Here is a 16,067-nt window from a genome sequence, read left to right on the forward strand (position 1 = left end):
AATTTCACCAAAGAAAGGTTTGGAACAACATGAGATTGAGTAAATGATGACAGCTTTAATTTTGGGGTAAATGTCACTTTATTCATTATATTAATAGTATTCAATAAAAGCAGCACCTCCAGTCTTCAAATTAGAAATACTCCACGTCTATGCATTAGTGGTGGGAATTATTCAGTGATTCTTTCAACAAATTTCCATGCCAGTAAACTAATCATTCACAAAACCAATTCCTTCGAAAGGTTCTTGAAGCAATGCGTGTTACTCATGGTGTGCAAAGGTTGAAGTTCTGTTTGTTTTACGTATTTTGTTCTGTTTAATTTGTTGAACTGATGTGTAAAAGCTAGACACACTCACAACTGTGCTGTTATGAATTCCAACACTAGATTACTTGGAGCCTATCACAGCATTACTCGTCTTTCAAGTCATTTTTTTAATCAGAATTTCTTTAGATAGAAGTTTAGGCTGGGCAGATTCTGGGTCGTAGCACTAATATATGGGGAAATTCTTTTTGTAAACTCTATATTGTAATCGTTGGCAGAGATGTCCTTGCGCTATCCTGTGGGTGGCGCTCTAATGTTGATTGACAGGCTCGGAGACCACGCATAATTGCCTTAATGTAGCATTTATGACCTCTGTTGAGCTCGGCAGGGCTCAGGCACCGTCTGCCCAGCTTAGATACATGCCTTCTAAAGACATGGGCGGGATTTTCATATACAGGTGCATCTAAAAAAATTTGAATATCATGGAAAATTCTTTATTTTTTTTGTAATGTAATTTAAAAAAGCAAACTTGACTCTGGTGACTCTTGATGCGCTGACAACGGCTTCAGTCCACTCCTTGTGAAGCTCTCCCAAGTTCTTGAATCAGCTTTTCCTGTCAATCTTCCCAAGGCTGTGGTCATCCCTGTTGCTTGTGCAACTTTTCCTACCACATTTTTTCCTTCCAGTCAAATTTCTATGAATATATTTTGATACAGCACTCTGTGAACAGACAGACCTTTCAGTAATGACCTTCTGTGGCTTACCCTCCTTGTGGAGGGTGTTGATGACTGTCTTCTGGACAATTGTCAAGTCAGTAATCTTTCCCATAATTGTGGTTGCGTGTTCTAAACTAGCCCAAGAGCTACCCAGTAATTATACTCATAATGAATCAAACTAATCAAGCTCAAAATTGAATATTCCAAATTTTTTGAGATACTGTTTTTTCTAAACTGTAAGTCGTAACCATCAGAATTAAAACAAAACAAAAAAACTCTTGAAATATTTCAGTTTGTGTCCAATGAATCTAGAATAGGCTATAAGAATGTTTGCGTTTTTTTTATTAAATTACAAAAAATAAATACCTTTTCCATGATATTCAATTTTTTCTTTAATGCTGAACACATTTACAATTTATTATTGCTTCCCTTATATATCGGTCTACGCTGTAGATGAATCCCATTTAACCTACTTTTGATTTTGCAACAGAGTAGGTTGAAAAATAGTCAATAGTAAATTTCACTATCTAGACTTGTTTTAAACCAGTTTTTTTTTAGTTGACACACTGTTTAGTTTGCATAGGTGCATAGGCCACCTGCTCGCGTTTAATATTTATTTTCCGCGTATAATCTCCTGTGACATTTTGACCATGACCAAGATAATAATCGCTCGATAAACCACAGCGCGAATGTGAAATCCGACCCATGCGCGTTTAACGTAGATACGCTGTAATGCCCTGGGCTTAGCCTTCAAATAACCCTTATATAACAGCAGTCACATCGCACCGGCGACTGGAGGAAACGGCATTGTGTGGAAACTGTGCGCTCCCGTCTTTCGTAAACCGCGCGTCCGTGTCCGTGTTGCTCTCGCTATGAGTTCGCGAACTAATGTTTCTTGTTTACACGAAGCCAAACGAGTGGCTATTTTTGGAGGCACGCATGGAAATGAGATGTCTGGCATAACGCTGGTAAATATGTGGATACAGAATTCAGCCGAAATCGAGAGAAACGGACTGCTGATCAAGCCGTTCATAAGCAACCCTAGAGCAGTGGAGAAATGCTCCAGGTACATCGACACGGATCTGAACAGAGCCTTCACACCAGAGAACCTCAGGTAAATAAACGTCTTGCTAAACGCGTTGTTTTCTGTACAATCCCGGCTCGTTCGTTTGTTTATACTCACCTTCATAAAACCGAGCACAGTCAAACAGTAGACGAAACTGTCGCGAAACTTTTTTCGCTCAGTGTTGAAGGTTTATTATCGCATTCCGTGCGTGTTGTTTATTGTTGTCATGCACACAGTACGTCAGCTCGACGTCTCTGGCCGCGGTGTTTGAACGCTGCGTTCTGTTATTGCGCTGGGCTCAGTCTAGCTGAGTTTGAAGACAGGAACTCATCCTCTGAAGAACAGCTCCCTTACATGACACAACATCACTGAATCGAGCGATAAACTATCAGTGGAGCGAGCGGTCAGCTGATCCGAGCCGCTCATGTCACGACTGTCGAGAAACGTGAGTGGAGCGGGATTTGGGTCATTGAGAACCTGCAATAGTGCATCCTAGACTACACGAAACCAGTGTTCATTTTCAGGATAACGCTTGTAAAACTTACTTTTTGAACACCTTATATTACTTAAAAGGTGTTTTTTAATATCAGTTTTATAATTGTGACCAATTACAAAAGACATAGTTTGTAAGTCTTGGGTCTGCAGAAGTCTACAAACAATTGTTTATTCCATCAGTTCCACTGAAGTTATGATACCAGTGAAAAGATTTATTGAACACATTTACCTTTTGTGACAACTTGCCCACAATTCACGATTAAACAGCCTAGTATTTGCTTTCTGGTAAATGTAGCTAAACAGTAAAACAACCTACAAAAAAACTGGAAAAACTATGAAGACTGGAAATTTAGTATGTTGGACATAATGCACACAGGAAGTATTCGAAGTGAAAACATATATGAACTAGAAATTAGAAACTATTGTACAAACCCAATCCTATACAGAAAATGCAATTCCTTCACTTTTAAGTAGAATCATGAAGTTGAAAGCATATGGGGGAAATGATCAGTACAGTGTACCAAATGTACCATGAGCAGAACATTTCTAAATTTTACATACTGATATCAAAATTAACAGAATTTGCTCTGTTCTTAAATGTAACATTAAACGCAGGGGTGTTGATGCTTTGTCTTAGAATGACATAAAAAATACAATCAGTAAACCTATATTTTATTTATTTATTTTAATATATTAGACAATTTAAATACAGAATGAGGGTTGTAAATTGAGACTGGGATGTCTTGGTGGGATTATAAAAACAACTGACCTTGGTCACTGATGTACAGTCAACCAGGATTCACTGCGTACATAATAGTGCATTTCCTCTAAACTCTAAATATATATATATAAAGAAGAAGTAAATAAGTTATTATTTATATAGCTGTCCTTTTTGTTGTTCACTAATATACAGGTCCTTCTCAAAAAATTAGCATATTGTGATAAAAGTTGATTATTTTCCATAATGTAATGATAAAAATTAAACTTTCATATTTTTTAGATTCATTGCACACCAACTGAAATATTTCAGGTCTTTTATTGTTTTAATACTGATGATTTTGGCATACAGCTCATGAAAACCCAAAATTCCTATCTCAAAAAAATAGCATATTTCATCCGACCAATAAAAGAAAAGTGTTTTTAATACAAAAAAAGTCAACCTTTAAATAAGTATGTTCAGTTATGCACTCAATACTTGGTCGGGAATCCTTTTGCAGAAATGACTGCTTCAATGCGGCGTGGCATGCAGGCAATCAGCCTGTGGCACTGCTGAGGTGTTATGGAGGCCCAGGATGCTTCGATAGCGGCCTTAAGCTCATCCAGAGTGTTGGGTCTTGCGTCTCTCAACTTTCTCTTCACAATATCCCACAGATTCTCTATGGGGTTCAGGTCAGGAGAGTTGGCAGGCCAATTGAGCACAGTAATACCATGGTCAGTAAACCATTTACCAGTGGTTTTGGCACTGTGAGCAGGTGCCAGGTCGTGCTGAAAAATGAAATCTTCATCTCCATAAAGCTTTTCAGCAGATGGAAGCATGAAGTGCTCCAAAATCTCCTGATAGCTAGCTGCATTGACCCTTCCCTTGATAAAACACAGTGGGCCAACACCAGCAGCTGACATGGCACCCCAGACCATCACTGACTGTGGGTACTTGACACTGGACTTCAGGTATTTTGGCATTTCCTTCTCCCCAGTCTTCCTCCAGACTCTGGCACCTTGATTTCTGAATGACATGCAAAATTTGCTTTCATCCGAAAAAAGTACTTTGGACCACTGAGCAACAGTCCAGTGCTGCTCCTCTGTAGCCCATTTCCTGCACACGCCTGTGCACGGTGACTATGTTTCTACTCCAGACTTAGTCCACTGCTTCCGCAGGTCCCCCAAGATCTGGAATCGGTCCTTCTCCACAATCTTCCTCAGGGTCCGGTCACCTCTTCTCGTTGTGCAGCGTTTTTTGCCACACTTTTTCCTTCCCACAGACTTCCCACTGTGGTGCCTTGATACAGCACTCTGGGAACAGCCTATTCGTTCAGAAATTTCTTTCTGTGTCTTACCCTCTCGCTTGAGGGTGTCAATGATGGCCTTCTGGTCGGCAGTCTTGCCCATGATTGCGGTTTTGAGTAATGAACCAGGCTGGGAGTTTTTAAAAGCCTCAGGAATCTTTTGCAGGTGTTTAGAGTTAATTAGTTGATTCAGATGATTAGGTTAATAGCTCGTTTAGAGAACCTTTTCATGATATGCTAATTTTTTGAGATAGGAATTTGGGGTTTTCATGAGCTGTATGCCAAAATCATCAGTATTAAAACAATAAAAGACCTGAAATATTTCAGTTGGTGTGCAATGAATCTAAAATATATGAAAGTTTAATTTTTATCATTACATTGTGGAAAATAATGAACTTTTATCACAATATGTTAATTTTTTAGAAGGACCTGTATATATATATATATATATATAAAACTGTACACTTGAACCTAACTGCTATTCAAAAGATTTTTAACACCAGTGCATGCATGCTATTTTCCATTAGAACAAAGTTTTCTGTAGATTTGAACTTCTGGGTTTCTTATATTTTACTATTAAAGTCACCATTTGTCGAATTTAACCTACTTAAATATACTTCAAAAAGTATTTTTCAGTTTGCATTATGTATTGAAAAGATGTTTTATTGATTGATCTTTAATTTATGTCGTTTTTAATTATTGCATTGTTAATATTGAGAAGGAGTTTTCTGTCCACAGTGCTCCAGATGTTGAAGGGCTGCTGTATGAAGTCCAGAGGGCCAAGGAAATAAATCGGATGTTCGGACCCAAGGGAAGCTCGGATGCATATGATGTCATCTTTGACCTTCACAACACCACCTCAAACATGGGCTGCACTCTCATCCTGGAAAGCTCAACAGACCTCTTCAACCTTCAGATGGTGCATTATATTAAAGTAAGAAACTAGATCCAATTATACTGTATAATAATATTAACTTGTATTGTTATATTCATTTACACTACTATTCAAAACTTTGGGGTAAGCTACTTACTTATTTGCTCATGTATTTATTTATATATTTATTTATGAAAGAAAGTAATTAGTTTATACAGCAAGGACCTATTAAATTGATCAAATGTGACTAAGATATTTATAATATTATAAATGTTTTATATTGTTGTTTTGAACTTTTTATGCACCGAAGAATCCTGAAAAATATACCACAAGAATAATAAGCATATTAATCAACATATTAGAATTATTTATTTCAAATAAATGCTGTTCTTTTTAACTTTTATTCATAAAAAAAAATTTGTTTCCGTATAACGGTGTTCAACACAATATAAATATTATATATAAAAAAAACAGTTATTTTAAAATGTAATATGACACAATATTAATGTATTTATTTTGAATAAAAAAAATAGCTTTGGTGAGCATAAGAGACCTCTTTCAAAAACATAAAAAAAAAAAATAAAAAAAAATCTTACTAACCCCAAACATTTGACCGGTAGTGCACAAATAATTTTTTGCATGTATATACTGAACATTAAATTCTTTACCAAAGCATTGCAATACCAGGATGTTGTTTAATGTCTTAAAATAAGCAAATCAAACATCTTTACACAGACACCTGTGCTCTTCCCACTTACAGAAAGCTATGGCTCCCCATACCTGTTCAGTACTCTTAAACGAACACCCACAGCTGAAGTATTCAACCACACGCTCTGTGGCCAAACACTCTGTTGGTGAGTACAAAGTCCTTGGATACTCAGCAGGTCAAACCTCATTCTAAATCAAGTTTAATATTACCCCTGAAAGTCAGCCAGCAGCTAAGAAGTGGAATAAACAAGGATAATATGAAAAGTCTAGCTATAATGAAAGCATCCGGAGCCTCTGCAAATAATTCTGTAGACATCTAGAGCTCATTCTCTACCATTTGATGAGACTCCTTTTTCCATGAATTAATATTATAGTGAAACCCAACACAGAACCAGCTGCACCTTATTTAACATGTTTTTTTCACTGCTGTCTGTGATCAGATTAGACCTTTGACACTTTGTTGGGTCACGACCCACCAGTCAAGTACTAGTGGCTTATATAGATGTGTTTGTGTTGCAGGTCTTGAGGTGGGCCCTCAGCCACAGGGTGTTTTGAGGAGCAATGTATTCGAGTCCATGAGGACCATACTGAAGCATGCGCTGGACTTCATCGAGCTCTTCAATAGCGGTGAGGTCAATGAAGATTAAGGAGAGATCAGCATGCTTACTGCACTGAACATGGAATGTGTTGCTATAAAGGGATTTCAATGTCAACCTGATTAGCCACAATATAGGTTTAGTTTCTATATTTCCTATACAATAGGATTATTTTCTAATATAAACCAATAGTAATCTTGTGATAGTATGGACAGTGACAGTATGGGACTATAATTTTCAAATGTCACACCATTAGGTGAGAAGAAAGAAAGAAGTTTCTCATGCTCACTGAGGCTGCATTTATTTGTTCAGGAATACAGTAAAAACTATGGAGGGCTATGTACCTCACAATACTCACAATTGCAAAAAAAAAGTCTGTGTAGTGTATATATAACTGCAAGATAAACTTCGAATTCTGTCTTTTTTCTTGTAATTCTGAGGTTACAATTCACAATTCTTTTTAAATAATAAAAATAGGCAAGTCCTAGTACTTACCCCACAATTCTAGCTTTTTAAATCTCACAAGATAACACCTCACAATTAACTATTTTGACGTTTACAGTTTAGAAATAACTTTTACATTTCATAAATGTTAAAAAATGTGTATACTTTATTCCTCGGATGTTAAAGCTGAATTTTCAGCAACCACTCCTCCAGTCTTCTGCCTCAGATGATTTCCTATATTTCCTATACAATAGGATTATTTTCTAATACAAACCATTGTTAAATGTGCAGTAACAGTATGGATCGATAATGTTCTTCATATTTCACACAATTCACTTTTTGTATTATTTTCAATAACGCATTAGATACTGCATGTTTGCATAACTTTCTTTTCCCTATGGCCATCCGTTTTTTTTCTGCCAGGATAGTGTGTGGCATTTCAAGACAAACGGTTCTGCTCTCAGGTCATTGAGTCAGCAAGCACTGATTTAAATATGAACTGTCCAACCTTGGCATTTCAGCCAGTTTTAAGTATAGACTTCTTCTTCAAGTTTATCTTCCTCGTTTTTGAACAAGGTAGTCACGTGTATTTTCAACCTGACATAAATACACATTTCTCCATGCCTCACATTAAGCAGGAACATGTTGAGCTGGACAAGGGTGGCTGGTTTCTCTTCTGGTTTTGCCGTTTTGTGACTTGAATGCTTGTTTGCTTGTTGGTTAGTTTCCATGTCATTAGTAGCCTGCTGGGTTTTGTAGTGTCATGCTGTGTAGAGGGGCCGCATTGTTGTGGATGAATGTCTCATTGTGAGCGCTCAAACGTGCTTTCTGTTTGCCAGTGTAGAACATGTTTGGACTACATCAACAGAACAAGCAAAACATAAAGAAAAGTGTTAATAGTGAAGCATGTGGAGCACCCTTACAACACGTGTCATCCTTGTAAGAGTGTTATGTGGCTGTAAAACAACATATTATTGCTATGTTAATGCTGAACGTTTATCGCGGGAGTTCTAGAACATATTATTAACATATTTCACAGTTCAGGATGGAAAAATACTGGAAACATTCTCCGAATTTCTAGACGAACGGACAGAGTGAAGCTGGCCAATAGGTCTGCCTATTAACAGAAATATTGTGATTTTATAACATTTTAGGACCGCTTGATACCACTCCTCGCTGAAGGAACCAAAGCTGAAACAATATAGCATGAACTAGCATAATAAACATGTTTCTAGATTGAACTACATGTACTGCATCTCTTTATAAGCCACTGATTAATACTTAAAGGAATAAATCATTCAAAAAATGAACATTTGCTGGAAATGTACTCCCCTTCGGGTCATCCAAGATGTAGATGAGTTTGTTTCACTGGCTTGTGATGTTTTTATCGGACTCTCATTCTGACGGCACCCATTCACTGCAGAAGATTCACTGGTGAGCAACTAATGTAATGCTACATTTCTCCAAATCTGTTCTGATGAAGAAACAAACTCATCTACAGTACATCTTGGATGGCCTGAGGGTGTGTACATTTAAGGAAATGTTCTTTTCTGGCTGACAAAAGACCGAGATATCTATTTTTCCCTTTTCTTTCCTTGTTTCACCTAGTTTTCCATGTGTGTGTGTGTGTTGTTTTTTTTTGGTCATAGGTTTAGAGTTTCCTCCATGTACAGTAGATGTATTCCGAGTCCAGGAGAGAATGGACTACCCCAGAGACACCAACGGCAACATCACAGCTATGGTGCATCCTCATCTACAGGTATTCTAAATGGACCATCTAGTAAATGCATAGAGAAGTGTGTTTAGAGTTGCTCTTTATGACAGGGATTCAGGGACGGGGAAACACATGTAAGAAAATGTGTCCTATGACTCAGATGTTTGCTGGGCTTGTTTTCACTCCCGGGCTTCACTTGTTTTCCACAGTATGCTCCTGTTCATTCCCTCTCTTTCTCTTTCTGTGTAGGACTGTGACTGGGAGCCTTTGAACCGGGGTGACCCTGTGTTCCTAACGTTCGATGGGAGAACAATCCTTTATGAAGGTGCCAACACAGTGTACCCCACGTTTATTAATGAGGCTGCATATTATGAAAAACAGCAGGCTTTCACGACCACTTGTAGAGAAATACTAGCTGCTAATGCTATCAGAAAAGCATTCTATTAACGTGTTCTCTTAGAAGTCACTATGAGTGTCAGATAGTTGACATATGTACCGTACTTTAACTAAATGTCAACTTCAACATTTTTCTTATTCTGGAATAAATATAATGGAGGTTTAAAAGGGCAACACCACAGGACTATTCAATTGAAAAGTAAAAAAAGCCAATCATTTACTTAAATTGTCTTAAAAGAGACGGTAACAAGTCACAATATCAAAAATATACATGATATATAACATATAGTGAAAGTGAAGTGATACATATCTATATATACCATATATAACACTACCATACAAACAATTGTGGTCAGTAATATATGCTTTCCCAAAAATATTAAGAAATGTTTCTTGAGCAGCTAATCAGCACATTAGTGTGATGTGACACTGAAGACTGGAGTAAGATCCACATTTGACATTACAGGAATAAATGACTATGTATAAATCATTAAAAAATGATTTTTTAATTATTTAAAATATTACAAAATAAAACAGTTATTTTAAATCCACAATATTTATTTCATTTTTAATTTTCTAACACTGAGTTGATCCAAATAAGTTGTAATTTGTACTGAAAATGTAATGAAGAATTTACACTCTTCGATTTTTTTAAATATTATATCCAGTAGGTCTACCTCTAGTGTATGTCTGCAGCATTCAGATCCTGATGTAGTGTATGGAAAAATGCACAAGCTCAGGAATAGTCTTCACTGCCCTCTAGCCTCTGATTTAACACACTGTTGACTCAAATACTGACCTGAAACAGCCTTAAAACAACCGCAAAATAACCTCTCAGCACTGTGCTTGTACATCATGCATCATGGGAAATTAATCATCTGTCAAAAGTCTCTGTTTTGCTGTTTGTGATGCAAAAGTGTTTAGTCTAAGTCTAAGTCTTGAAGTTTCTGACTTCATCCTCATTTCAGTGGTGCAACCCAAGTATGGCCTTAATTAAACAAATAGAAAATCATTTTTGTCTGATAGAAAGAGTTAAGAGCTCTTATACAGTAGGAAGATAAAGTAATATTCGATAGGATTTGGTGTACTATATGGTGGACTTTATAGATTGATGGATAAGCTCAGCAGGCACTGAAAGTGTTATACAGTATATTTTAGAGAAATATGTGTGCTTTTTCCACTTTGTGATGTATATGGCTTGTGTAAATTGTCGAAAAGGCCCATTATTGTGAGTTGTTATTATTTTTTAAATAGTGTTATGTTTTAAGAAATCATATCTATCTATCTATGCAAGGAACAGATGTTCTTAATTTATTCCAAATTGAAGAATAATATTGATTGTTTTTAATACATTTACCAGGTATTCCATACAGTTTATTACATACGGTGTTGTATGATGTCGTTAGTCCGGGTTGTATTTAGTATTTCTTGATTAAGTTCAGTGTTGTCAAAATGTGGAATATGATGTATTTTAACACAAGAGGCGTTGTCACAATGTATTAGTATTACATGAAGTTTTGTCAGTCTTAATGAGATGAATTAATGTGGAGTAAATCATTTCATAATGTAAATGTATTATGTAAACCATTTACATAAAGCCGCAAGAGATTTCTATTTTGTCTCGCACAGATCTTTTCAAAACGAATAATAAAAGTTTATCTTTATTAAATCTGATTTGCACTTTTTATTTCAACAGATCCTCTTATACAAATGCTTCACCTAAAAATGTAAATTATATTTATTTACTCACCCACACACATATATATATATATATATTCCATCAACATTCTTCATGATATATACTATTTTTTTATTCCACTGAACAATATTGAAGGTGATGACTAGCCTTCTGTACTGTACTGTACTTACCTTCACGCTATTCAAGATGAGTTTGTTTCTTCATCAGAACAGATTTGGAGAAATTAAGCATTACAGTGTTAAGCATAAGCAGTGGATCCTTTGCAGTGAATGGGTGCCGTCAGAATAAGAGTCATTTCTGTCTAAAATGCCAGTCCATAATCCATAATAATGCTTCTGCCAGTGTAGAAGTCCATCCCCTGTTGTCCTCTAACATCAAAATCGACCAACATATTTGTTTAGGACTATTTTTGACCGATGCTTTATCTGTGCATATTTCTCTCCTGACTCAGATGAGACGACTTCTTCACTGGAGAAAGAAGTATTATGGATAGAGGATGGTTTTAAGTTATGATCAACAGTTTTGGACTCCTCCAGTGGTCTAAAGCATTTAAGTAAATGTATTAGTTACTGTTCTTGAGGATCTTTTAGGCTACTTTGTAGTTTTAGAGAATTAACGGTGCAGTATTAACCACATTTACTCTTTACTTCACTACATTTTTGAATAGGTATATGCACTCTTTATTACTCTATAATTAGTCATTACATTTTGCGTTGCACCTTATTTTTTTCTGCAACAGTTTATTTTTGCTACAAAAGAAGCAATATTGCCATCTATAGGGCACTAACTATATCTTGTGCGTTAACTTGTCAACAAGCCTTCTTCTTTATGTGAGTGCGAGTGCATTAGCAGGTAGTTGTGAGTCACTGGTGTTTTATATATGACAGGAGGACATTACTTCAGCAGCGATGATATCTCCATGATGTCTCGTTCCTGCTCTCAGGGAACCAAGGTTACGATAGTAACCGGAGCGTTTCCTTATTCCCTTTTGAAGCACTTGTGCTTCACTGAGACTTCAGTGTCTACAGACGTTTAAGAGGTGGTTGTGTTGATTTATTGGAATTTTGAGGTGTTCCGTTTTTTTCATACTATGGAAGTCAATGGGTACCAGAAACTGAAGGTGAACTATCCCTTTAAATACTGTTAAAATCAGACACTCTTTGACTTTTACTCAAGTCGTTTGTGATTGGTAATGGAATTGTAATGGAGTCTTTTTTAGCATCTCTTGCTTTACACCTCTGGACGGCACCCATTCACTGATGAGGATCCATTTGTGAGTAAGTTATGTAATGCTAAACCACATTCTGAGGTTAGGTACATTTTCAGCAAATGTTCATTTTGGGGGCAAAGTGTTTCCTTAAAGTCCTACGTTTTGTATTTTGTTGTACAGATTGACCACTAGAGGGCAGCGCTTCATCATCAAACCTGAGAACATAACTTCCCCTTTCTGCCCTCGAGTCCAAGATATCCAAGACACAGTTTGTTGGGGATTTCTAGCCACATTTGCTTTAATAAGAAAAGAAAGAAAAATAAAACCCTGCAAAATGTATGTTTTCATTAGTGAACAAACACCAAATGGTGACTTTTCCCCTCATGCTAACTGTAAATGATCTGTGGGGTGGCAAATATGCATACTATAATGAAATGGGCATCTAAAGCTTTGTTAAATCACATCATCATGTTTAAATACCAATCGATTCATTGTTAATTGTGTGTCTTCGTCACAGTTGGGTAATGTGGTGCATCATGCGTGCCACTGTGTCCCTCCTTTTTCACAAATTCATTTAATCAGTTTGCTAGAAAGTGTGGTGTGATTTTATTGTGTGAATCACCATGGTGACTGATCCAAGTTATGTATCATGCATTTACAAGCGATCATTTATAGACAAAAGTTGAATAGGCTTTTAGTCAAAATGACCTTGCAGTTCTGGGACAGAGTCCAAAATGGAACTGGAATAAAGCAACAAAGTCCTCTAAAGGTTTCTCTCTCTTTGCCAAATGAAACATATTGCACTGACCTTCCATCGAATAATGGTACGAGCAACTAAAACAAGCCTGAATTTACAGGAAGACATTCTCTCTTCGGCTGCTATTCAAGCAGAAGTTAAATGCATTGATGCGTATCAAATAAAGGGTGATCTAATCGGGTCTTCGGTTTCTGACACTGTTCATTGTGCTGCCGGTTTTATACAGTACATGTACTGTATGTACAAAAAATTCAGAGCTTTTTTTATTTTTCTTTCTTTTTGTTTTTGTTTTTGGCAAACAGTCCCTTTAAAGCCCCTGTCTGGTAGTTAACCTGTTAAAATAAATAATTATATGCTAAAGCATTGAATGTCCCACACAAATACATTTTACAAGGCTTAAAATAGTCAGCACAGAATGAGATCAAAGGATGCAAAATGTTGTGAATTATTAATATGGATTCCTGCTGAAATGGCATTTGAATGTCCATAACCATAAGCAGACTAAAATCCTTGTGTGAGAGCTTTGCTTTATTGTGCTGTGCTAAGTTGCAGAGGTTAAAATGATAGTAATTTTTACAAAAGAAAGAAAAAATGTAGCATCTCACGCTCCTAACCACTTTCTAAATTGGACTGATCCATGCAGCAGATGCCTCTGCCCCCTCTCATCTCTGATGTGATATGCAGCTATCAGTACACACATCTCTCATCTTCAGTTTCTCATAGAACTGCTGGGACCCGGCCATTCCTGTTCTCCAGTGACACGATGATACCCATATCGAATTTGTCCTGCACGTCTCTGCTAATGGTATTGACAAACTGAATGAAGAACAGGCCCTGGCAGCTCTGAACAGAAAATGGACCATGAATTAGACTCAACTCTGACACCAAACTCTGACCTCAAATTCTCACCCCTCTAATTGCCATTATAATGTAAATAATGCATAGAGAGCAGAATTAGGATTCAATCTATTATCAAAACACAAAATGCACCATAACAGCCTTTTGCAATACCACAACGGACAGACACAGGAGACGCACGAAAAAAAAATGTCTACAACTGAAGTCAAGAGCTGTGTGTGTGTGTGTTTTGCAGAATGCATGAAAAAGATGCAAACAAAAATTTGCATGGAAAACAATGAAACTCATAGTTTGATTCAGGAAATACAAGGATTTGTGTGCCTTTGCCTTTATCACTAAACTTTTGCTCGTCATTTTTACTGCTCCAACTCATGTCATTGTCTTTTATTTATTTGTTTGTTAGTTTGTATCTGTTTATTTATAACTATTACTTGTTTTTTCAATTTGCAGTAATGCTATTTTACTTTATATTGCTTATTTTGTAAGAACTTTGCAAGCTGCATACTTTTGAAGGACATGTATTGGTGTATTTATTTATCCATCATTTGCAAGTGTTCGTTTTACTGTATTTTTTATTTTATTTACATTTGGAAGCACATTTATTTGTAAATCTTGATATTAATAGGCAAACGCGTGTTTACTCAACAGGTGGGGCTTCAATGGTGCGTGAAAGAGCAACCACAGGGTGTAAATGTCTAAATGTAAACCAGTGGATCTGATTGGCTCCGTGTTCAGCTGACGTCACGACTTTCCAATGTAGCGGAAGCTGAAAGTTTTTTTTCTCAGTTGTAAACTGATCTGTGGAGTGTGAGTGAGTGAGTGGATATGCGCGCAAGAGACAATGAACAGTCGCTGCTTCATAACAGGCGTTTGAGACCGTGAACCCAAGCTTTTTTCTAAGCTAAAAACACATTTTCAAGGAGCCCCCACCCCTCACCCTGCTTTGACGATGTGGGAACAGGCGGAATTTGAGAAGCACTGGAGGAACGAGTTTCCCGACGGTGAAGTGCCCGTGATGAACCTCAAGTCGGTGGAGGACATCGAGGCGGAGCTGGAGAAATGCAAAGCCAACCTGAAGGTGTTACAGCAGGCTCTGTCGGAAGAGAAGTTCAAGGTGATTTACCTTCAGACCACCATCGCGCAGAAGAAGAAAACTTATGACGTCGAGAGATGGTGCAACAAGGCAGATTCAAAGCAGGACAGTCCTCGCGACCCAGAGGGCAAAGACGGGGACGAGTCTTTCGCCCGGGACGCACTCCGGGGCAGCAAGACAGGTAAGCCCATCCTCGTCCCTCCTCGGAGAAAGCCCGATATTCCGCCAGAACACCCCTCGGCTCGTGAGAGCACCGAGCAAGACAGCGACCGCGAGTTCGAGGACGCGGAGCTCAACGAAAACTTTCTGAGAAAAAACATCCTCAACCCGAAAGGCAACGCTCGGGACAGCCAGCGGCTGTACCCTCGCCTCCGCTTGAGTCGGGAGCTGGACTCGGATGACGGCAGACTGTCTCCTGGCCTCGCGCTCCGCGGCTCTCACGGGTCCGGACGCAGCACACCTGACGCATACCTGAGCTCCGAGCACGACGACGACTCCTCTGCAGGTAAGACACACTTAACCCAAAACTCCTACCATACCAGTTTCTGATCACCTTCAAAGCGCCAGTGAAGTTCCCTGCAGGAGGAATGTGTGGGCTGCCACTGTTGATCACTTATCAAATAGCCTACGCAATTGTGCTTGCTATGTCACATGTTTAGTCTGTTGAAGTGCATTTTGGGAATGTGTGTCACAGGACGTTGCTTGAAGGGATAGGCTAGTTCGCCCAAAAATGAAATGAAGGGATTTCCGTTCCAGCCATCTATGATTCAGTTCATCTTTTAATCAGTGCGTGGGCTTGCTGACAAAGGGTGATGCTTTAGGGGATTTTGAAACTCTTTTGATTGGTGGAGAAAAACTAAATGGCCAAATGTTGTCTGAAATTGTACTTGTCATCTATTTGTGGTTTATAGAACGGTTCTATAAAACTAAAATCTCAAACACGCTATCATACGGTTTATTTCAGTTGTATAACTATACAGAAACAGTTAAAAATGAAGCCCAAAACCCAAAAGTATTTGACTTCTGGCTGTCAGAGAGATCCTTTTCTTCATTTGTTGTCCATTTACTGTCAACTGCAGTGCACAAGGTTTTCTCTTCTGACAGTTTAATCAGTTAAATGCTGGATGTCTCAAAACATCATAGCTAATGTAATGATCTCACAACATGATCAGCTGAGT

General features: G+C 37.7%; 2 protein-coding genes across 2 annotated transcripts in view; both read left to right on the forward strand.

The window, feature by feature from the left end:
- The first annotated feature begins 1,667 nt into the window (after window positions 1–1,667).
- LOC132136798 (aspartoacylase-like) lies at window positions 1,668–10,941 on the forward strand. The gene is made up of 6 exons (XM_059547393.1): window positions 1,668–2,090; window positions 5,279–5,474; window positions 6,175–6,268; window positions 6,642–6,749; window positions 8,812–8,921; window positions 9,126–10,941. Exons 1-6 carry the CDS (start codon window positions 1,849–1,851, stop codon window positions 9,321–9,323), a joined length of 948 nt encoding a protein of 315 aa, XP_059403376.1. The 5' UTR covers window positions 1,668–1,848; the 3' UTR covers window positions 9,324–10,941.
- A 3,661-nt stretch (window positions 10,942–14,602) lies between these two features.
- The window catches only part of LOC132136713 (active breakpoint cluster region-related protein-like), a 179,365-nt gene continuing 177,900 nt past the window's right edge, over window positions 14,603–16,067 (forward strand). The window contains exon 1 of the mRNA XM_059547307.1: window positions 14,603–15,394. Within this exon, the coding sequence (XP_059403290.1) occupies window positions 14,746–15,394 (649 nt within the window). The 5' untranslated portion in view covers window positions 14,603–14,745. The remainder of the gene's footprint in view (window positions 15,395–16,067) is intronic.

This window comes from Carassius carassius, chromosome 4 (genome assembly GCF_963082965.1).
Source record: "Carassius carassius chromosome 4, fCarCar2.1, whole genome shotgun sequence".
Classification (NCBI taxonomy): Eukaryota; Metazoa; Chordata; class Actinopteri; order Cypriniformes; family Cyprinidae; genus Carassius; species Carassius carassius.